At 40.8% G+C, this 24,341-nt stretch overlaps 1 protein-coding gene across 3 annotated transcripts in view; it reads left to right on the top strand.

Annotated features, from left to right (window-relative positions):
• Positions 1-22,998, top strand: part of msrb3 (methionine sulfoxide reductase B3) — a 98,699-nt gene extending 75,701 nt beyond the window's left edge. For all 3 annotated transcript variants that reach the window (XM_080191729.1, XM_080191730.1, XM_080191732.1), the window contains 2 exons: positions 20,445-20,542; positions 22,241-22,998. In XM_080191729.1, coding sequence (XP_080047855.1) covers positions 20,445-20,542; positions 22,241-22,396 — 254 coding nt within the window. In that variant the 3' untranslated portion in view covers positions 22,397-22,998. The remainder of the gene's footprint in view (positions 1-20,444; positions 20,543-22,240) is intronic.
• Positions 22,999-24,341: the final 1,343 nt, after the last annotated feature.

The following is a 24,341-nucleotide window of genomic DNA, read 5'->3' as shown; positions in this document are numbered from 1 at the left end:
CTTTTTTAAATAGCGAGGCAAAAAAGACTTGCGTAAGCATTTGCAGCACAAGTTAACATTTCCCCACAAACACAATGAACTGATTGAAAAGTATGAAGTGTGCGCCTGTGTTATTGGGAACTTCTTCTGGTACAATGTCTGCCAGCTGATATCTTGGAACAAACTGCATTAAGAACCTATTTAAAAACTGAATCAATTGCTGCAAAATGACCAAGAGATTCTTTTAATCCAGCTGGAAATATACAGAACACTGAAGAAGAGAAATAATTAGCATTCATATCAGCTCTCTGGTCATATCTGATGAGCGGTGCCATTGTTAGTTTTGATTCACTAAGCAGACATTTAAAGATTTATGCCCTGAGTTTTAGACAGATGAAGAAAGAAAGTCAGTCAGTTAGAAATGAGTGCACCCTTGCCAGCATCACTGAGTCATTTGACCACACTCAACGTCTAAGCTACTGTTGTTTTCTTTTCAGTCCCAGTATAGTGATGTGGGAGGCATCGACCCATCCTGTGTTTTTGTGTTACATTTCTTCTGCATTGGGTAGTGCAAACCTGGGTGCATTTTGCTAGTGGAATGTTTTTGATGACCAGGTGTCTGACAGCCCTCTAACTTCTGATTTCTGCTTCAGTTTCACCTAAAAGTTGAAGAATGGTGGGAGACATCATTTTGTTTTCATTCATTCACAGGTTGTGGCATCATTGGATAGGCCAGCATTTGTTGCCCATGAGAATGTAATGGTGAGCTGCCTTCTTGAAATGTTGCAGTCCACGTGGTGCAGGTACACCCCTGGTGCTGTTAATGAGGGCACTCCTGTGAGAGTGAAGGAATGGTAATAGAGTTCTAAGTCAGGATTGTGTGCTCAATGAAGAAAACCTTGTGATGTCAGATGCAGTCAGAGGTATTGACTCCAGTTCCCATTGAGTCTCATGGCATCAGGTCAAACATGGGCAAAGGCACCTTTATTGATTACCAAAGTAGGTGGAAATCACAGGATATGAACGTCACTGGTTAGGCCAGCTTCCCATCCCAAGCTGTCTGTGGCTGTCAAGATCCCTGTGTTCCTTTAAAGTTTATGCCTTTGACTCCTTTCAGGTTGCAACAAATGGCAATCATGAAATTGCAAAGTTTACAATATATCAGGGAGATCACCAAGGCTCTCTATACAAGGAAGAACAAATATCTACAACCTTCTCTATGGACAGAAAAATGGGACAAGAGATAGGCAATGCATCATGCTTGGCAGGGCTATATTAAACAGAATGAGTCTCACTCTTCAACGAGCTGGTCCCTGTGGCATCGTTGAGCTCCATTCTTATCATTGTGCACTGGTGCTCAAAGATTCACCACATATTGGCATCTCGTCTAACTTAACCTCTAATGTGTGTTTGGTGCCAGTCTCTCAGATGATGCTTTTGAATGTGAGATTGAGTCGTGGTGCATCTTTAGGTAGTTGGTCTTCTCTCCCACATCTGGCAGAGGAGGCTTCTAAATTGTCAGCATCTGGGATCAAGAGGGAGAAGGTGCAAATGGAGTCCAGAGGCTGAGAAATGGGAGCAAAAGTATCTCCAGCTTGTCATTCAGTATGTGGTGTGAGATAAGAAGTCAAAAGGAAAAAGAGAATTCTGCTCGATGTCTCATCCAGTGTTGCTATGAGCCTCCCCCTGTCCCTGATGGCAATCACATTTTCTTTTGAGACTGGGATGGAGGTGGAATAGTGTGTGTGGGGGAGCACTTCCTCCTGCCTGCTGACTGGAGTTGTGAGCAATTCTCTGCAAAAACAAAGAGCAAATAGACCCCTGTGAGGTTTTTAGAGAGTGTGCCTGCCATGATGGAGTAACTGTATACATCGTATTGTTAGGTGTGGATAAATGAGGGTTATAATAATAATGAGGTGTATTGATGCAAATGAAATGTGACAGGGATGTCTTGAGAGATATGAAGCTGTAGTTGCTGGTAGTGTGAACAGAGAGTAGTAGATCAATATTCTTACCTTAGAAGTTATAGTGAGGTCATTAAACGTTTTTGAACTTTGCAGCCAAGACATGGGTCCAAGACTAGAACTACTTTTAAAACTAGAACCAGAGGGCACAACCTCAGCCTAAAGGAACAATCGTTTAAGACAAAGATGAGGAGGAATTTCTTCAGCCAGAGTGTGGTGAATCTGTAGAACTCTGTGTCGCAGAAGGCTGTGGAAGCCAGGTCATTGAGAGTCCTCAAGACAGAGATAGATAGGTTCTTGATTAATAAAGGGGTCAGGAGTTATGAGGAAAAGGCAGGAGAATGGGGATGAGAAAAATATGAACCATGATTGAATGGTGGAGCAGATTCAATGGGCTGATTGACATAATTCTGCTCCTGTATCTTATGGTCAAATGGTCTAAGACAACTGGTATTGACCTGCTTTGTGACTTCTTCTCGTTATCTGACTTTGATGTTGGTCGGGCTTTCTGCTCTGTGGAGATGACCCTATGTCCCATTCTCAATTATTCCTGAACCCAAGGCTACCCCAATCCTAATAAATGAATGTATCTATAATTCTATTGGTATGAAACCGAAGTCTTATCAAAACTCTCATTCAGTATGGACAGCAGCACAGAAAATCTGCTGGTTATTGTAACTTATTTCAGGTTATACTTTATATGGGGAAAAAAATTCAAAGTACTTAAAAATGTAAGATGTGATCTTTCTCTACAATTTATTTTCTTTAAAATGATTTTATAGCTCTCTCACTGCAGACAGTAGTTTGATTTGATTTATTATTGTCACGTGTATTTGGATACAGAGAAAAGTATTGCCCCTTGCGCGCTATACAGACAGAGCATACTATTCATAGAGAATGAAAGGAGAGAATGCAGAATGTAGTGTCACATTCATAGCTAGAGTGTGGAGAAAGATCAGTTTACTGCCAGGTAAGTCCATTCAAAAGTCTGACGGCAGCTGGGAAGAAGCTGTTTGTGAGATCACTGTATAACCTAACCTCTTTTTACAGAGTGTTGGAGGGAATGAACGAACTTCTGAGACCATATTGAACTTCAACAAAAATGGCTTTATTTAACACGCACAAGGAAGAGAAGCGCTTAAAGTTGTAATTCCAGCTTGTTCCTGAGCTACTCCACCCAACATAGGTGCTTACACATTCTTATATGCTTTCATGTTACAAAGTGCTGCATTTCGATTAGGTCTTCATATTGTGACTTAAATTTGTTGAAATTCTGTTTTGGTCAAATTATACTGATCCATTGTCCTGTGTGCTTTACCTTTAATCATTTTCTGAACATATCCTGTCTACCTGTTTGCAATATCAAAGCACTGTAGTTGTCAGGCTGATTTCACTGGTGTGTTAATTGTTCCCATTTCCCTCATACTTGATTAGTTTGCCAGAGGCACAATGGCTCCCCTAGACATTTGTGGAGTTGCAATAAGTGGTATCAATTCTCTTGTTGCTGCTGTAACCTCGGAAAGATCTCACCTGGGGTGTGACTGTTTCGTGCTGTCTGAGATGTAGTTGTTTGTAATTTGTTGTGTGTCTGATTGCAGTGAATGTGGATACTACAGTCAGGCGGCCTGTTTAACCCTTTCCATTCTTTCCTCTCCTGCTGCAGCCCATACTCCCAGGGTTGCTTTTCCACACAGAGGTTGGTTTATCATTTACAACCCCCCACCTTGCCCTCAGCAGCTGGAGCAAATGGTACTTGGTCTCTTTAATCATTTTCAAAATTAGCAAAAATGAAAATGGAAAAACTTCTTTGCATTCCTCACCACCATCATGCTGTTGTGCAGAATAGTTGAAACTCGTAGTGATTATGGTTTCAAATTCAGCCCTTGAAGACTGAAATCAAAGGGAATTCTGCAGCTTGAAGTTATTTTACAAGAGAAAGGTCTTTAATATATGATAGTTGTGGTCAATTGGCACAGTAGCATTTAGCATAGATAAAGTACAGACGCAGAATTATTCTGCCTGCGAAAGGAATAGGCTTGAAGATAGGTAAGGGTTTACTCTCCTGCATGCACGCACAGTGAACACCAGCATTCAAACTGCATTATGAAGATTAATGTCCATCCTTGTGTACTTTTGAGAGTAGGCACATGGGTAAGCAGAGCCCCATTTAGGAAGCATGACTTTGGTTCCATGAACCTCCTTGTGTTGATGAGAACTGTCATGGAGTAAAGGCATGAAAGATGCCGAGTAAAAGGAACAGATTTTGATTTCTGTTTTGGATAGTTAAGACGTTATGATGAATCTATCTGCTTATCTTCCAAACACGAAAGTTAAGCTTTGTTATTAATTGCAGCAAGGGTAATCCCTGAGCTCTGCATAATTGCAGAGTCGACTGAACACTTTTCCTTTACTCCCAGCTGCCACTGGTCACAGGACTTTTGACAGTTCAGTTACATCACACATTCTCTTGTATTTTTAACATAAATATTTACTATTTTAAGTGGAGTTCACAATTGCACTAAAATGGGAGGATACAAATGATGTGTAGTGTGCTTGAAAACTTTCAGTAGAATAATCACAGTGCTGTTAGAACTAAGTTTTTTTCTCGTGCCCTGTTTTGTATCTCATAAACTAGCATATACAGTGATCACCCAGCAGACCTTGTTTAGTTCTGTTTGGTTACTTGTATCTGACTTTACATAAAAATAACCCAGCTTGAGCGTGTTTATTTTTCTAGCAGCATATGAAATTAGTTACTTGTTTTAATCCTTGTATTCGGATTCTGATTTCACAAGTCGCAATGAACAACTGCAACGGCAAAACATAACATGAGCTGCACTGTATTTACCTCAAACCTTTAGTGTTTTACTTTAGCTAGAATGATGGCTTTTTATCCACGGGGTAGTTTGTCAATACAATGCGGCAGAGATTCTTGGTGTTAGTTTTGTAAATGTGCTTTTTTGCACATTAGCTGTATCAATGTGCAGTTGTTGCAACAAAAAGCACACACACTGGAGAAAAGAAAGATTTCCACAGGTCTGCACAACAGCCAGCCTTAGATTTGCATCTACACAGCTAAAAACATAATGTGGCTCGGATTTGTCCAATTTCCTGTTTTGTTGTAAGCCCTGCTGCAGAAGGCATAAATTCACCCAACTACTTTCCTGGTGACAATACTTCATTACATTAATTTAGTAAGTATTCATGGGGATTTTCATCTTCTGAGTCATAGAATTCCTTCTATTCCCTGGAGAATTTCCTGTGTCTGACTGGAATTTCATGTCTTTGTAGTTTTAGCTGGATAACTTAAAGCAGTTACTTCTAAATGACCATATTCTTGTGGTCTGCACGTAATACCTGGGTAGCTGGGTCACTTATTGACTCCTGTTTTTTCAAAGAAAATGGATCCCTTTCCAAAAATATTTTTTCAAAGTTGACTGCAGCAACTTTTAAAAAATATTTCCTTCTTTCTTTTCCTCAGTGCAGGTCTCTGTACGGACAATGTGTACAAACAACATCTGTAGATTAAGTGACGTTTGTCCACATCTATATATGTTTATGCTTCTTTCTTTGATTCTTTGTGTTCGGTGGTGATTTGCTTGAAGGCCTAACCCATCAGGTTTTCATCACTCACCCAGAGAAGAGGAAAGGGAGATAGAGTTACGAGTATATTGGACTATTTAGCAATTAATAAGAAAATGCCATTGGATATCTTTTTGGGGGTGAAATTTGGAGTACAGTGGAATGCCAGACATTTTGCAATCCTGGTTCAAATTGAACCTTGGCAGATGGTAAAGGCTTTAAATTTATTAAGTAATTCTCTTTATTAAGTGTTGCATAATGTGCATTAAGACAGCGACCACTTAAAGGAATCTGGCTACTTGCTTTAAGTTGTTCCTCGCATGTACTACAACATTTTGTAAAGTTCACTTGTAAGAGAATGGGAGATTTTATTATTTACTGGGTGTAAATCACTTTGATAAGAATGATCATTTCCCCGTATGTTTGGAGTTTTAGCACGTGCTTTTTTAAATCTCTGTGCTTTTGTGCCATCGGTTGTCACAGCGTTGAATGATTTATTGATTGTTTTGATTGCAGCGCTGAAATCCAATACAGGATAATTCCAGTGAATTATTGACCAGTTTCCACTCTCGTAGACAAAATCAAAGAATTAAACATTTCCTTTGTATTATCTGGGATTGGCTAAATAGGGCGACACAGTGGTTAGCTCTGCTGCCTCACAGTGCCAGGGATCCAGGTTCGATTCCCGGCTTGGAGTGGAGTTTGCACGTTCTCCCCGTGTCTGCATGGGTTTCCTCCAGTTTTCTCCCACAATCTGAAAGACATGCTGGTTAGGTGCATTGGCCATGCCAAATTCTCCCTCAGAGTGTACCTGAACAGGCACCAGAGTGTGGCAACTAGGGGATTTTCACAGTAACTTCATTCCAATGTTAATGTAAGCCTGTACTTGTGACACTAATAAATAAACTTTGAAAATTTTCAAACTAGATTGTAGTAGTTTTCAGATAGATAAGATACATTGACCTACCAATGGTGTGGTGAGTTTAGCCAATGCATAGCTGACTCAAGTAGCCCAGAGTAAATTCCAGTGCTTTGCTGAGCTCATTGATCTCAACCAGAACTCACAAATTAGGGGAGGAAATACAAGGCAAGATTTCCACAACAAATTTTTATTCAGTTCCCCTATTACAACTGCATGTACATCAGTGCTGGATGTGAACAGAATTGGTATCAACTATGGTAGTCCCTTCCTCTTGGATAATTTTGCCTGTGACACTTACAGTCAAAGCTCACAATGTATAATGCCCGTCTAGACTAGTTGCTGAAAAACTGGCTTTGTTAATGGATCCATAACGAGCAACCATATAGCTGAACTTACCGTTTTATTTTCTGATTTGAGCCAGGTTAATTGATTTTAACCAAAATGGAAGTAGGATGGTCCAATATCCTTGATGTCCAGACTAGGAAGCGGAGAATTATGCAGGTTTCTTCTTTCCCATCACAGGAATGTGAATCTTATTGGCAAAGGCTAGTGTGTCTTTGCATAATGGAGTGGAGAAAGCTCAGAATCGTCACTTGCTGATTCCATAATCAAGAATAAAGCTTTGTATGTAAGGTGAGGTAGTGCTACAATCTCCATAGGGACTGTTCAGTTTTAAAGTAGAAATTTGAATGTCCAGTTAATGGCTGAAAGAATGACATAAGATTTCACATTAAGATTAGGATCTCGTGGATTAAATGATATCTAGACAATTTGTATTTTAAGCCACAGATAATAACACTGCCAACTTGTTCCACTTGTTATATTTAGCACAACCAAAACAAGTCTTTTCTCCTGCTCCTCCCTATCCCAGACCCTGGCGGAATAACCAACCGGTCTGTGACTTTCAGCAATATTTTAGGAAAGTTTGTAACCTAATTTTTTTCTATGGCTTCCACTGCACTCTCTCCCATGGCAACATGAATGACAGGGGCCTTGTATCCAGGTAGTAATGTCGATTTTCTTTAGTCCCCAACTCATTCCTATCCTGGAATCAAATGGATAGTTCAAAGTATATCCTTTTGCAACCCCACATCTTTAATAGTTCCCTGGGACTTAGAAACCCACAGTCTGTCCAGTAATACCACAGCTGTCTTCACCAATGTAAGTGTAAATATCTTGCACCTTCTTTTCAGTAGAACAGTCTAGGGTTTCCTGTTGTCAGGCAGATTTCAATGAGTTACATGACTCACTTTACTTGGCCCTAAATTTAAAGATAGACTTATAACAATCTTATAAAACATCATGACTGTAACAGTAGTTAGTGTTGGCAAGCCAACCTGTAGCAAATCCCAGTCATATCCAGTTTCCTAGTAAAGCTACAGATTTAACACTAAGTTTGTAAGTAAAGAATATTGAAGAATAATTTGAGAGAAGGAGAAGATAGGTAAAGAGAAATAGAAACAAATTTTGGTAATGATTTTGGTCTACACTAGCAGCACAAGATGAGTATAGTAAGAAATCTCACAACACCAGGTTAAAATCCAGTAGGTTTATTTGGAATTACGAGCTTTCAGAGCGCTGCTCCTTCATCAGGTGAGTGAAGGTCTGTTCACAAACATGGCATATATAGGCAAATACACAATTGCAAGATAATTACAGATTGGAATGTACAGAATGGTTGGAATGCACGTCTTTACAGCTAATTAAGTCTTTATTGGTACTGGATTGATGTGTCAATGTTGTAGGGCAATAGCTAGTCAATAGAATTTTCCCAATTATTTTTACAGTCTTTACAGATACAAACAGTGTCAGTGGAGAAAGGAATAATCACAGGTTAAAGAGGTGTGAATTGTCTCGTGCCAGGACAGTTAGTAGGATTTTGGAAACTCGAGCAGTATATGACTGTCCTGGCACAAGACAATTCACACCTCGTTAACCCGTGATTATTCCTCTCTCCACTCACACTGTTTGCATTTGTAAAGACTGTAAAACAATTGGGAAAAATCTTTTGACTAGCTATTGGCCTACAACCTTGACACACCAATCCAAATTAAATTTTTGGATCCACCATTAAATTATATTTCTACTGGGGGAAAACATTTGATAACTTAATGTAATTGAAACAAAAAAAGACCATCACCTTGGAGCTAAAGTTCTTGTTCTATCTGTTGCTTGGCCAACAACGCTGCCACAGTGGTTAGCAATGCTGGCTCAGAGCGCCAGGAACCCAGGTTCAATTGCGGCCTCAGGTCACTGTCTGTGTGGAGTTTGCACTTTCTCCCCGTGTCTGTGTGGGTTTCTTTCGGACGCTCCAGTTTCCTCCCATAGTCCAAAGATGTGTGAGTTAGATTGGCCATGCTAAATTGACTCTTAGTGTCAGGGGGATTAGCAGGGTAAATGTATGGGATTACAGGAATAGGGCCCGAGTAAGATTGTTGTCGGTACAGACTGGATGAGCCAAATGGCATCCTTCTGCACTGTAGGAATTCTATGATAGGTTTTGACTTTTTCAAATAGTGAAATGTTCCTTAAGTGGTACTTATGATTGCTGGTTTTGAATTGTTACTTCCGGCCTGCAAGAATTAATAGCAAGAAATAGCTTCTCTATCACATTTACAGACATAATATTTTGTTAGAAGCTGACCTAACCCGATGAGATATGAAGCAAATGTGCTTCCTGGGATTTGACTTCAGTGTATTGATGACGTATTCCATTTTGTGTTCCCTTAACATGATGTTGAGCTCCTCTGAAATATCACACACACTGTCAATAATGATATTTTACAGTGTAAAATCCAGAGACTTTCTGTGGGAACAGCTTATCCTGTATAGTCAGTTAGTGGTGGTAATCCGCATATGGATAAATGACTTTGGGAGAAGACCTTAAAAGGGATGTGCGGAAGAATTACTGCAAAACTTGAAAGTAGTGATGTAAAGTATTGCTGTCCATTAGAGTCCTGGTGTTTAGATAGGAATAGATTCATCAAGAACATTCAAGCTGTTACCAAGTGGCCTGGGAACATAGTGAGAAATGACTGGTGTAGGAGAAGCAAGCTGTAACTAATCTGAATAGGAATAAAGAGACTTGTAACGAATATGAAGGCAGATATCATGAATAATTTAAAGTTAAAAAGTTAAGAATTAAATAGGATTCTGGATTAGATAGATCATGGAGGAAAAGATAGCCATCAGGTGGATAGAGACCCAGAAACCTAGATGATCTGATGATCAAGAGTAAGCAGATCCTGAGAGACTTGGAAGGAATTAGGTTTGTATTAAATGTATACACATGATTGCTGGAACATTAGGAATAAGATACTAGAACTGGGTATTGTTATGTTACTTAAAAACTGTGATGTATCAGAAACATGGGTAAATAATGGCATTACAAATGAATGTAATATTCATGCATACAGAGGTCTGGATTTGTTGCTGCAGAGGCAGGTCTGCAGAGCTCAGCACTGAGTTTAACTTGTCCTGCTGAGTTGCAGGTTTCCCACATGTGGGAGCCATGTCCCACCGCTCTGTTCCCCATTCCCATCAGCAAGAATATAGGATCTGTTGTAAATGTTGGACTTCTCCAGTGCCCCCACCCATCTCCCTACCCATTTCAAAGGACCCCAGAGTTTCCTAATTCGGTGAAAAGCAGGCCATATAAATAAAATGTGGACAAACAAAATGGTGGTGGTATAACTTGCATGTCAGAGACAAACAGGAAGTAAACTAAGCTAATCTGGCTGAAAAGGGGTGTGCTGCTGATGACAGGCCAACAATAAATAATCAAACTACTCTACAGAGTAATAGAAAGGGTTTGCATGTACAGTAATGTTAGCTAAATATAACCAATTGTCCCACTCTCTCTCTCCCTCTAATGGGGAGAGATGTCTCTGGTTCTTTGTGGACTATGACTAATTACTTAATGTTATTTAATGGGACACTAAATTGACCAAACATAAACCAAGAAAACCACATTAGCTACCTTATAATTCAGTGTACTAAGAAACAGCAAGAGGCAGTACTCATCTTGATTTGGTATTATAAATGATTAAATAATGGAAGGGAATTGGAATATGCAGTTTCCCTGGGGAGGTTGTCAGCAGGGTTCGTAACCTCCAGTAAAATTTAACATAAGCTTCAATTTTAATGATGCCATCAAAAGTTGACATGCTTATGGTTAAAGCTGTTGGCTCTACATGAGTGTCCTTGCCACCTCCTAAGTTGAGCCGGTTAAATTCCCAGCCCATCAACCCCTGTTGGCCTCAGGATAGTAAGTAAGCTGGGCACTTTTGAACAGTCCACGTGCCAAATTTCTAACGGGTGTGCGAGGCTATACAGGCCTGCTTTCCTGGAGCAGATCTGTTCCAGCACTTTCTAGAAAGAATAATGACAGAGCAGAAATGTTTTGAATTTTTCCTTTTAGAATGCTCTCTCCTCCTCTCCTGAAGGCATGGACCCCATTCTTAAAGTACAGTACCTGGGTGTTAGCCAATCTTCAACATCTATCAGAAAGCCCTGTGTGTCTAACTTTGGCAGCCTGTTCCACCACAATGGGTGTCACCGTTTAGTCACATCCTGTCACCCCTTAATACACAGCTACTGTTAGTAGATGATGGGTAGAACTGGCTAATCTTTCCCTTTTTCTTCTTTCTTGCAAGTCCCTGTGCACTGAGGCCAATTACGTTGTCTTTACTGCCCCCTGGCTGAGATCAACTAAATGATCACAACTTAGGCATCGAACATGGATCCTCTTTGACTTTGGTTACATCTGCATTGTAACCCATCAAAAAGCTAGTATCTGCAAAAGATACTGCAATGAAAATTTAGAAATAAATTCTGACAGTAATTTCTACTGATTTTCAATGCTCTTGGGCTCCATGGCTAACTCCCGTGAAACTTGAGGCACATTATGTAACTGCAGAAAATGGTTAAAATGCCTGTAAAAGATTCTGAATAAAGACACAGAAGAAACAATTGTGCAGTATTTAGGAGTGGGCCCGACTATTGAATAACGGAGTTGAAGTTCCATGATACATAGCCCCGCTTCTAACTCTGGACAAGCAAGTGAACTTGGTAGGGAGATTGTTGAGTTCGGCCTGCTTTGTGGTCTGAGGTCAAGGCCTCATTAACATACTTTTGGTCCAACTGAATGACGCAAGGGCTGGTACATGGAATGCAGCAAGAGGACATTGTCGAGGCTGGAAAACTTACAACCTTTAAAAATAGCTGGATGAACACCTGAAATATCATCATATACAAGGATACAGGACAAGTGCAGGAAAATGGGATCAGTGTGCCTTTAGTAGTAGATATTGTCGGTGCGGACTTGATCTTTTCTGCGCCGTATGACTCCGTAACCCACGGGACTGATCTTCAATAGCTCACTAAGTGATGAGCTGGGAAAGGAATTCTGGGGTTCTTTGTGGGACAGGAAGAGCACTCTTGTGTTCCTGCAGCCTGACAAAATCTTGCCAACATTTACTAACTGCTTTTGGCCCATTTCTTGACCTGATGCTGCTTGATGATGCTGAGACCAGGTAGTGAACATGGCACTCCAGTTAAAATACATAATCGGAGCCCAACATTGTCCTGTTGCCCATAATATGCCAGCCAATTTGGTACAAGGAGCACGTGCAGCCTGGACCCTGCACGTGTGAGGCTGCCCTCATTCTTAACCACCAACTCATTCTCGTTAGACAGCACAGTTAAAATTGGGGCCAGTGTGTTTGTGTTGATGTAAAGCCCATTGCCTCCTGTTTCTTTTTCAATGTCAGTGTGTCTGACGAGTGAACTTGCTTTGTGTAAGTTCAGCTGGCAATGAATGGCCCACTTTGCTGAGATGAAACATAGCCATGAGTTAACTGAGCAATTATTTGTGCCGTGTATGTAAGTACCTAAGGAAACTTGTGGACTTGGCAACAGCAGTGCAATAAAGATGGGCAAGAGATAAAGAATATAGAGACACAGAAACCATTTAATAGAACTGCACTCAAATAAATTTTGAAAATATTAGTGCTGTCATATTTATTGATGTGATGCAGCAATGCTGTGGTAGAGCTTAGAGGTTTGACAGGGGATGTTTCAGAGGAAATATTTTGCAGACTTACTTCCTGTAACCTTAAAGTGACCATTATGTCTGGTGCATTGAATAAATAATGTTCTGCATTGAATTCAAAGGAAGGCTGCCTGCTTCTAAGAAAAAAAAGACTGTTTTGCACAATTATCGGCTGCAACAAGACTTTATTAATCCAGATTATTGTTTGCTGCGTGAATACTTCACATGTATAAATGTAAAAGAAAACAGAAACCCCAATTCTAGATTTTGAATTGATCATGGTTTGTTTTTGTTTGTTTATAGATGTGTGGAAGCCATAGTGAGGGCAAATTTTCACATTCACGTGCATCAAATTGACTGTGGGTGAGATGCCCACTGTGCCCACCTGATCATGTCCATTTTTTTAAAATTAATTCCTGCGACACGGGCATAGCTGGCTGGCCAGCATTTATTGCCCGTCTTTAGTTGCCCTTGGACAGTTGAGAGTCAACCACATTGCTGTAGCTCTGGAATCATATGTAGGCCAGACCAGGGAAGGACAGCAGATTTCCTTACCTAAAGGACACTAGTGAACCAGATGGCTTTTTCCAACAATCAACAAGGTTTTCATGGTCATCAGTAGATTCTTGATTCCAACTTTTTTTTTGTTGAATTCCAATTCCACCATCTGTCATGGCAGGATTTGAACCCAGGTCCCCAAAACATTAGCTGAGTTTCTCAAACTGTTTTCACAGTCGGTGTTCATATTAAATGCGTCGCTCCCGGCTCTTTTTGTGTTATGAAAAGTTAGCTACCTAAAGGGTATGGCAGGAGGGGAAAGCTGTTCCAGTTGACTGCAATCGAGAGGCAGCCAGTTTCTCTTCATGTGGGCAAGATATTGACAGTAGGGTCATGAAGAGCATTCTCTGATTGACAGGGTTTTACTAGGATCTCAAGTTTTTCTTATATATCAATGACTTGGGTGAAGAAACAGGGAGATGTATGTCATAGCTTGTAGATGACGGTAAATTGGGAAAAGGAAGTTATACACATGGGAAGTTGATTTGATTTATTATTGTCACATGTATTAGTATGCAATGAAAAGTAATGTTTCTTGCATGCTATACAAAGCATACCGTACATAGAGAAGGAAACGAGAGATGCAGAATGTAATGTTACAGTCATAACTAAGGTGTAGAGAAAGATCAACTTCTTGCGAGGTAGGTCCATTCAAAAGTCTGATGGCAGCAGGGAAGAGTCGTTTGGTACATGACCTCAGACTTTTATATCTTTCTCCCGATGGAAGAAGGTGGAAGAGAGTATGCCCAGGGTGTGTGGGGTCCTTAATTATGTTGGCTACTTTTCCGAGGCAGCGGGAGGCATAGACAGAGTCAATGGATTTGAGACTGGTGTGTACAATGGAATGGGCTATGTTCACAACCCTCTGTAGTTTCTTGCAGTCTTGGGCAGAGCAGGAGCCATATCAAGCTGCGATACAATCAGAAAGAATTCTTTCTATGGTGCATCTGTAAAAGTTGGTCAGGGATATAGCTGATATGCTACATTTCCTTCGCCTCTACTTTCTTAAAAGACTTTGGTGGGCTTTCTTAACTGTAGTGAGGACATGGAGGGGACCAGGACAGGTTGTTGGTGATGTGGACATCTAAAAACTTGAAGCTTTCGATCCTTTCTATTTCATCCCCATTAGAAAGTTCAACAGTGATCTAATCAAGATGTTTAAATTATGAAGGGAGTCAGTAAGGAGGGAATAAAGAAACTGTTCTTTCAGCAGGGAAATCGGAATCAAGTTGTAATCCTAAAATTAGAGCTAGTCCAGTTAAGAGTGAAATCAGAAAGCACTGTTTAACATTCAGGACAGTGGAAAGCTGAAACTCTTGCTAAGAATGTTGGGGATGCTGAGAAATCAAAAGATGTTTTGTCAGCCAAGGGGGACAGAAGTCCAGTCAGTGGAGTTGGAGCACAGATCAGCCATGATCTAGTAGAATAGCAGACTAAGCTCAAGAAAATGAGTCGTCTACTCCTGTTCCAATGTTGCAATCTTTCAAAGTCGCTAGCCTCTGATGTGATTTATATGATCAAATATTTGGGGAAATCGAGATTGTTGCAGTCTGAATGTGCCATGATGGTTCTATTGTTCATCGCAACCAAAATATTTGAGGCATTCAAATAGCAGAAGTCATTGATATTTTTACGTGCATCAGGGCCTGTGGAGATATGCTTGAGGGAGTGGCAGGGAGGAGTAGAGGAAAGGCTGCAATGTGCACATAGCCACAGTCCTGTATTGCTCTTTTCTGGTTATCCATGGGGTAAGTGATGCACATATTTGTTTTGGCAAATAAAACATCAGATATATGTCTAATACAAGCTTGGACTGCAACAGACTGAGTTCACGTACCACAGACTGGGAAGAGTCAGACGCAGTAGTCCAAGCAGCGAGACATTTGACTGCTACAGGTAAGCTCTAACTGTTGAGTCCAGGTCTCACTTCAGAAGGTGACACAGCTGTTTCTGCTTCCCTGGACGTGTGCGATGCTTCTCTGTGAACTGCAGGAGTGTTATCTTGGGGCTTTCTTTTAATATTTATTCTCACATGGGATGTGAGCATCGCTATCACAACCAGCATTTATTGCCCATCCTGAACTGCCCTTGCATTGATTCCATGGGGCAGTTAAGAGTCAACCACATTGTGGGTCTGAAGTCACGAGTATGCCAGACCAGGTAAGGATGGCAGGTGGGCAAGCTTTGATGATCATTTTATGTTCCCAATCACTGAGACTAGGACCAGAATTTTACCACCCCACCCACCATGAGGATCAGAGCGAGCAAGAGGCAGACCATGGAAAGATCCATTGACGTCGAGCAGGATTTTACCAGTTCTGGGATGAGCGGGGCCATAAAATCCCTGCCACAATTTCAATTCCAGATTAATTAATTGAATATAAATTCCACCAGCTGCCATGGTGGGATTTGAATCATGTTCCCAGATGAACGCCTAAGGTTCACTTACTAGTCCAGTAACATTACCAATCCACCACTATCTCCCCAGGGGTTCAGAAGACTCTAGTAGGACATAAATCCTGAATCTCTGTTCCTGATGGTTCTCACTGCTGGTGCAGTTTAGTGTGCCTTTTCCTATTACTTACATTCTTCTTCTCCAGTAGACACAGTGAGATTCTCACTAGGTCCCCTGTGACGGCAGTTGTGGTCCTAGGCTCGATTTCTAGGCATCTTGCTTCCAGTAGGCTTGTCGACTCTAGTTGGAGGCAACCCTAGATATTTGACCAAATATTAATCTGATCGCCTGACATTGTAATCACATGACATCTGTAAACGTTATTGAATTTACCCTCATAATGGCAGCTGAGTATCTTTGCTTATGGTCCCTTGCTAGCAGCTATTGCGCAGGAAATTCTGAGAACAAGTAGGCCCAGCCACAAGGAGGTGAAAAAAGGAAGCAGGATGAAGAGGGGAAACTTTGGCTGAAATTTCCCAGCCCTGTCATGGCAGGACCTGTACGGGGGATGCGCCAGGCCAACTAAAAGTCCATTGACTTTTGGTGGGATTGGTGGCAGGTAACTCACTGAAATTACATTAATTAATCATAATAACATTCAGATTTCCATTATTAACAGCTAGCACAATCGATGACTCCATGCACCCAGGATTTACACTCTTCCAACTTCTTGGCACAGTGGTTAGGACTGCTGCCTCACAGCTCCAGGAACCGGGATTCCCAGCTTGGGTCATTGTCTGTGTAGAGTCTGCACGTTCTCCCCATATCTGTGTGGGTTTCCTCCGGGTGCTCCAGTTTCCTCCCATAGTTGGAAAGACATGCTAGTTAGATGCATCGACCATGCTAAATTCTCCCTCCGTGTACCCAAGCAAGCGTCGGAGTGTGACGACTAGTGGATTTTCACAGTAACTTCATTGCAGTGTTAATGTAATGTAATGTACTTGTGACGCAAATAAATAAATTTAAACTTAAAAAGATACAAAAGTCTGAGATCATGTACCAACCAACTCAAGAACAGGTTCTTTTCTGCTGCTATCAGACTTTTGAATGGACCTACCATATATTAAGCTGATCTTTCTCTGCACGCTATTTGTAAGTGCAACAATATATTCTGCACCCTTTACTTTCCTTCCCCCTTATGTACTGTATGAACAGTGTGTTTTGTCTGTATCAAGAGAAGTCTCACAACACCAGGTTAAAGTCCACCCTGGACTTGGAATCATGAGCTTATGGAGCGCAGCTCCTTCATCCGGTGAATCTCCTGAGGAAGGAGCAGCGCTCCGAAAGCTCGCAATTCCAAATAAACCTGTTGGACTTTAACCTGGTGTTGTGAGACTTCTTACTGTGCCCACTCCAGTCCAAAGATTATACATCTTGTCTGTATAATATTCAAGAAACAATACTTTTCATTGTATCCCAATATGTGTGACAATAATAAATCAAATCAATAATACAATAACACACTGATAGCCTGTATGTAACAGGTAATAAGTGTAACACATCAGTATCCTATGCAATGTTAAGAAAAGCAGATGGCATTAAATTATATGTTATATAATATGCAAAACAAATCGTTGGCAAGAAATACAGTAACACTTATTCAATCTGAACTCTTCCTGACACTCAAAAACATTTGAAGTAAACTGATTAACACTATTTGAATTCTGGCTTTGTAAAGCATGTAACTTTCCAAAATCCCATATTCACTACTGTACTAAGCACATAAGTGGTTAGAATTTAGATGTTATCAAAAACCAAAGTGCTTCATAACACTGGCCAAAGGTAATTTGCAATCTATTTATAACTATTGCATTGGCTATTTCATTGATGATTCCCTATAGAGGAGCAGAATTGACACCTTTACTGAATGTTATTTCACCTCTGCATTGTACTAGTTTACATAGTTGCACTGAGTCCTAAATTTGAAAAAAAGCTTCAAGAGTCAAGAGGCTGCTTTGGTTAACCACAATTATTTCAACTGTTTTTCTTGGTGGAGAGCAGCAACTTTATTGGCAATTACTAAGCTCGGCCTTTGAAGAGAGAAAATGTTTATGGCTGATTTGTATCTCTCTGTGGTGCACAGAGGTAATTGAAGGTTTTGGATTTCCAGGAGTGAAAAATGATGGTGATGGAGAATTGTAAATGTCGTGCCTACTGTTATTATTAACTGACCAGAGTTGTTCTGTGACTATTCATAAGAATTGTTAATGATGTAGAAAAATAAGCAAATAAGTTGTAGGTGAAGGAATGCCAAACAACTGCAGCTTGAAGTGTTTCAGAAGCAACGGGGCAGAAAACAAAAGGGTCTAAACAATGTACCATCTGTAACTTTTTAAGAAAGTTGAAATCACTATTAAGACTTTAAATGCTCTTTGTAATTCTTACAAAAGAAAAAAAGTTTCAATCCAGATATAAATAGTTTTGATCCTTCTGTTTTTGTTATGCTAACTGTGTGTGGAGTTCCTGTTTATCCAGCAGGGTGAGGGTTAAAATAATCTCTCCCCATCTCTTCCCACCTGAAATTAGTGTCCGTGTCTTTACCTGTTTACTGTTTAACAAATTCAGTTTTTTCCTCCTCCTGGCCTTTTAAAAGTACCTAATTGAACAGAATGTATAAAGGGAACAATGAACAAAGATTTTTTTTATCGTCACGTAAACGCTGCAATGAAGTTACTGTGAAAAATCCCCTAGTTGCCACACTCCCAGCACTTGTTCGGGGACACTGAGGGAGAATTTAGTATGGCCAGTGTGCCTAACTGGCGCATCTTTTGGACTGAAAGGAAACCGGAGGAAACTCTCTGACACTGGGAGAACGTGCAGACTCCATACAGACAGTGACCCAAGCAGAGAATCGAACCTGGGTCCCTGGCGCTGCGAGGCAGCAGTGCTAACCACTGTGCCGCTGTGTTGCTCATCATTAATAAATGTTGTTATAGTGTCACAATGTTCATGCTTTTGCAGGATGTTGATATTATTCTACCATGGTAGAAGACTGGTAGTCTTACAATTGCAATGCTTTATTTGAAGACTAATTTTGGATACGAATGTTTGAAAGAAAATGTTTAACTTTTCACATTTTTATATTTTTTCAAGTTGTAGAGTTATGATGACAAATGTATTTTTTTAATACGTTTGAAAAATGGGTTAGGGCATTGTGTCCAATTCTGGGACTTGCAGGTCCACTTCAGAGAGAATGTCGAATCTTAGAGTAAGTGCAGAGGGGATTTATTAGATCGCAGCAAGGATGAAGGTTTCAATTACAAAGAGAGACTAGAGAAGCTGGGATTGATCTGTCCTTACAACAGAGAAGGTTAAGGAGAGATTTGTTAGAGGTGTCCAAAATCATTAAGATGTTTTATAGAGTATGCAGAGAAAATTGTTTGCATTAGCAAGAAGGTCTGCAACCAGGAGAGACAGATTTAAGGTAAATGGTAAAAGGCAATATGAGAAAAAACATTTTTACACAATGAGCTGTTATGATGTGGAATCCATTGCCTGTGAAAGGGTGGTGGAAGCAGATTCATTGAAAGTAAATTGAGTAAATACTTGAAAGCAAAACATTTACAGGGCCAAAGGGAGTGGGCAGAGGAGTGAAACGAACTGGAACGCTCTTTCAAATAGACAGCACTGGCTGGGTGAGCCAAATGGCCTCCTTCTGCACTCTATCATTCTATGATGCTTGCAACATCTGTAATCCAGAATAGAAATCCCATTTGTTGAACTAGTCCTTCCGTCAACTGAACTGCTGAACTACATGATGTCATCAGTTGAATAGATTACTGTCTTACAATCTTAATGCTTTCCAGAAAAAAAATGATCTCGAGGTTAAAAAGTAGTCTTTGTCACTGGGAAAGAAGACCCAGAATGAACATGTTATTTTCAAAGTTGACAATTTCAATTGCAGAGATTAATTTTTTTTTAAATGGCTATAATCACCTCATGTCCTTTCCTTTTAAAATCTCTTCAAGATTGAAGAGCATTAAAGTTGAAAGTGTATGCTTCAACTTAGCAAGTAGAACTGAATAAACTGGCAGCCTTTTATGGCATGAGGCACTGGTTTGCCGCTTGGTGGTCAACATCGTTGAACATTGCCTGACATTGCTTTGACAAAAGGTCATCTGGACTCGAAACGTCAGCTCTTTTCTCTCCTTACAAATGCTGCCAGGCCCGCTGAGATTTTCTAGTCTTTTCTCTTTTGGTCGCCTGGAGTAGTTCAGGAGGCTGCTCTGGCATGGCGTTCTCTGTTGCGTTTGCTGCAAATAAAGACAGTGGGGCTGAGAAGGTGCAGGATTTTCTGACCTCTAAGTAAAAGCAAATTACCGCAGATGCTGGAATCTGAAATCAAAAGGGAAAATGCTGGAAAATCTCAGCAGGTCTGGCAGCATCTGTAAGGCAAGGAAAGAGCTGACGTTTCAAAGGATCATCTGGACTTGAAACGTCAGCTCTTTTCTCTCTTTACAATCAGCTCTTTCTCTCCTTTCAGATGCTGCCAGACCTGCTGAGATTTTCCAGCATTTTCTCTTTTCTGACCTCTTGTTTTCTCTGAACGTTTGTCACATCCTGTCTTCCCACCGCATGTGAACCAGTGACATTTACACAAAGGCCAAACCAAAATTTGGTTCGGGCCTCAGGCAGCAGCGCAGGTGTGTGGAAGCTGCATATATATCAGCCACTGTCCCCAAACAAAAGAGAGAAAATTGTGCAGTGATGGGTGAAACCTGGGGGGATAAAACATTACAGTGGAATCTACCTAATGTGATAGAGATTTTAAAAAACACTAAGGTGCAGTCAACTGGCTCTGAAATGATACCATTAACATTTAACCACTAAGATGCAGCACAGACCCTGTTCCAGACATGCAGGCCCTTACCAACATTAAGGTAGGGTAAGTACGATATAGCAGCTAATGATCTTTAATTTATTACCATACAGGTTGGCCGTCTTTCTATGATGTGCTGGATTCTAATGCAATAACACAGGTAGATGACTTCTCCCATGGAATGCACAGGATTGAGACAAGTTGCAGCAATGTAAGTTTATTAATTATTGTCACTTGTGTACAATGTTCCGACTGCTTCTGAGTGCTCTTAATCTGGGACAGTTCCACTCTTTGTACCCATTTCAATTAAATTAATTTACGGGCGATCAGCAGTGATCACAGATTTACTGGGGAACCCATTTGTTTACACTGCAATTTGCAAGTTGAATTTTGGAGGTTTGATCCAGTATACATGGGTGATGTCCTGTGATGGCACGTGGACTTCACGCGGTGGTGAAGCCATACAGCATAAGAAAATCCCAGACTGGGTCCCTGGTTGATCTCATTGAGGGGGGGAAAATTGGGATTGGCCTCTGTATGACTGGTACAAGGAGGGATTGATCTCCAACAATCCCTGCTCAGGGGATGGTAAGAACAGGATTGGGTTTGGAAATGATGCCATAATAGTCTTCAAAGCTCACTTTTTTCCCAAAGTTTGCAGTTACCAGTTAGACAGCATACTGTCCTTTGTGGATGTGACACAAGGCACCAATGTTCTAAGGAGGGAAGGGAGAAAATTAATTAACATTGTGAAATAGATATTCCATCAGGAGTGGAATAGTTTACGTCAGAAGCTTATATTCACCAATAAATTGTGCAAAAAATTCATTAGTAATTTATTGAAAAATTTGGCAGCAATAAATAGATGTGACTGAAATTGTCGGAGAACTGTAACACTTGATTAAATTCTAATAAATATCGGCAATTGAATTCCTGAGCCTTAAATCTTGAAATATTGGCAAATTGTGGTATCTTTTTCTCCTTGGTGAGAGGAAGATTGAACGTGGCAAGCAGCTGATGGTCCTCACAACTGACAGGGCCACAGTGGCATGAAGCAGGCTCCCTCCTCTTTAACACAGTATCATTGTCTGTCACCAGCATGCAGTCTGATCTTGGCATGTAGCAAGCATATGATGGTTTGACAGGCCTCCTGTGTGTACAAAAGCATTGGCTAAAGCAGAAACCTTTAAAAATGAGACTTCTGTTGTTTCCGGTGCCTACTGACCATGATATGCTGTCATTTCAGAGATTATTGTGTACTGAACGTTCCCATAGAGTCAGTACATCTCCACAGGGGTAAAGTAATACTTTTCCTTGAAATCATTTGAAATTGTCCAGCTGTGCGATATTGTTTCATAGAATCACAGAATCCCTACAGTGCAAATTCAATCCATTGAGCCTGCACCAACAACAAACCCACCCAGGTCCTATCCCCATAGCCCCATGTATTTACATTTCTAATCTCCCTGACAACTAAGCGGCAATTGAGCATGGAAAATCAACTTAACCCACATATCTTTGGACTGTGGGAGGAAACCGGAGCATCCGGAGGAAGCCCACGCAGAGACAGAGAACATGCAAATTCCACACAGACAGTCACCAGAGGCTGGAATCAAACAAAGGCCCCTGACACTGTGCAGCAGCAGTGCTAACCCCTGTGCCACCGTGCTGTCCAATAAAGCAGAATTAATACTTAAGAATTTGTCACCCTTTATTAAGTTTCTGGAAGAATACGTTTTAACCACGGTTTGGAAATAGCTGCTATTAAAGGGCGAAAGATTAGATCAGAAAAAATATTCAGATGTTAACTGCAGTTTGCTACCTCCTGATGAATGATGTAGAGTATAACAGTAATCTAAAATATCCTTTTTGTTACAAGAAAGCAATTACTTTTGCTATTTTATTTCAGTGCGGTGCACATCTGGGACATGTCTTTGATGATGGGCCCCGTCCCACTGGTAAACGGTATTGTATAAACTCTGCCTCATTATCCTTTATACCCACGGGCCAGAGCACAACTGAGGAAGGCACCGACCCTGCCCCATCTGGCAAGACTGAACTCTAGGCTACAGAGGGCTGATGGATGGGGTTATTACTTCACAAACCCATGCTCCGGGGACAAACATCTTTGTGCATTTAAAGTAATAAAGTAACAAGTTATTTAAGCACACACACTCATACGCATACACCAGTAAAGATCTTCCGCACAAAAGCACATGAACTTATTTAAAAATGGATAAGACTATCCTTGTAAACTTTCTCCTCTCTGGATGTGGACTGTAACGGAGTAAGTCACCGTGGTTGGGTTTTAAACTGTGGGAGTTCTACCATGCAGCATAGAAAATCCATTGTACTCTTCCAAAGCAGCATAGCATGGCACAGGGGCAGGCAGGAAAAGCAAGGTATTAGCAGTTTCCTCATAATGTAATTTGGAATCTGCCAGGAATGCTTGACAATGAAACGCAATGGCAAGAGAAAAAGCAAAGTTCAAGCTTGGGTCACACTGTCCTAAAGCGGAGAAAATCAGGAAAGCTGCAGGATGTTACAAGTCCATTTATTGTACATCAAAATTAAAATTATTTTCTTGAAGTGGACATATATTTTCCCTAATCTTCTAGTCGAGACCTGTTTGTAAAAATTATTATTGCTTTTAATAAAAAAAAGTAATATGGGTCTGATGTGTGTGGGTCTGTATTATGAATCTCACTTGCTGACTGCAGCTGGTATATGTCAAGATCAGCTTGGAGTACCTGGTTCCATTGCCAATGGTCTGCATTTTGTATATAGTAACTTTCAGTGCTTTATCTTGCCGAGCCTCCCAAAGTAGGGGTCAGAACAGTAGAGCGTGCTTAGATTCCCAGCGTCCACTCATTCCTGGGAAAATATTTCAGAGGATTGAAATCTACATCGAGACGTTTACAGAAAGATTCAACCTTCACCCTCTTCAGATCCTCTGCTTTGCAACTACTAGTGCAAATATAAAATACAATCAGTATACGTGCACAGAGGATTCGCGATTGGAATTTGTAAAGGTTTTTTTAAACACCCGTCCTATCCTCGTAACCCCATAAGACACAGGAGCAGAATTAGACCACTCGGTCCATCAAGTCTGCTCCGCCATTCGATCATGGCTGATATTTTTCTCATCCCCATTCTCTTGCCTTTTCCCCATAACCCTGTGCATGTACCCTGCTAATCCCCCTAACTTACTCCTCTTGGGACACGAAGGAGCAATTTACATGGCCAGTCCACCTAACCTGCACGTCTTTGGGGTGTGGGAAGAAGCCAGAGCACCCAGAGAAAACCCACGCAGACATGGGGAAAACGTGCAAACTCCACACACACAGTCGCCCAAGGCTGGAATTGAACCTCAGCCCCTGGTGCTGTGAGGCAGCAGTGCTAACCACTGTGCCACCATGTCACCCACGTGAAGACAAATGATGTGTATTGAAATGAAACATGTTTGCATAAATTTTTTTAAAAAGTAAAATAAATGAAAACAAAGACAGGCAACCATTCTGCACAGCAGCTCTCTGTAAGCTAAGCAACGCAATACACCCAAGCACAGAAAAAGGGAATGCTTGCACTATACTTGGTGCGTGAGGTTGGAGGTAGCGTGGCAAATGTAATCATTTTCCTGAGTCATTTAGTTGGTCAGGATTTGATTTATTATTGTCACATGTTTCAGTATACACTGAAAAGTATTGTTTCTTGCAGGCTATACAGACAAAGTACGCTGTTGTAGAGAAGGAAAGGAGAGGGGGCAGAATGTAGTGTTACAGTTGTCATAGCTAGACTATAGAGAAAGATCAACTTAGTGTGACGTAGATCCATTCAAAACTCTGATGGCAGTAGGGAAAAGCTGTTCTAGAGTCGGTTGGTATGTGACCTCACACTTTTGCATCTTTATCCTAACGGAAGAAGGTGGAAGGGAGAATGTCCAGGGTGCCCAAAGTTCTTAATTATGCTGGATGCTTTTCCGAGGCAGCGGGAAGTGTAGACAGAGTCAG

Source organism: Carcharhinus amblyrhynchos, chromosome 6 (assembly GCF_965287045.1).
Source record: "Carcharhinus amblyrhynchos chromosome 6, sCarAmb.v2.hapA, whole genome shotgun sequence".
Classification (NCBI taxonomy): Eukaryota; Metazoa; Chordata; class Chondrichthyes; order Carcharhiniformes; family Carcharhinidae; genus Carcharhinus; species Carcharhinus amblyrhynchos.
This window is presented reverse-complemented; position numbering and strand designations above follow the sequence as displayed.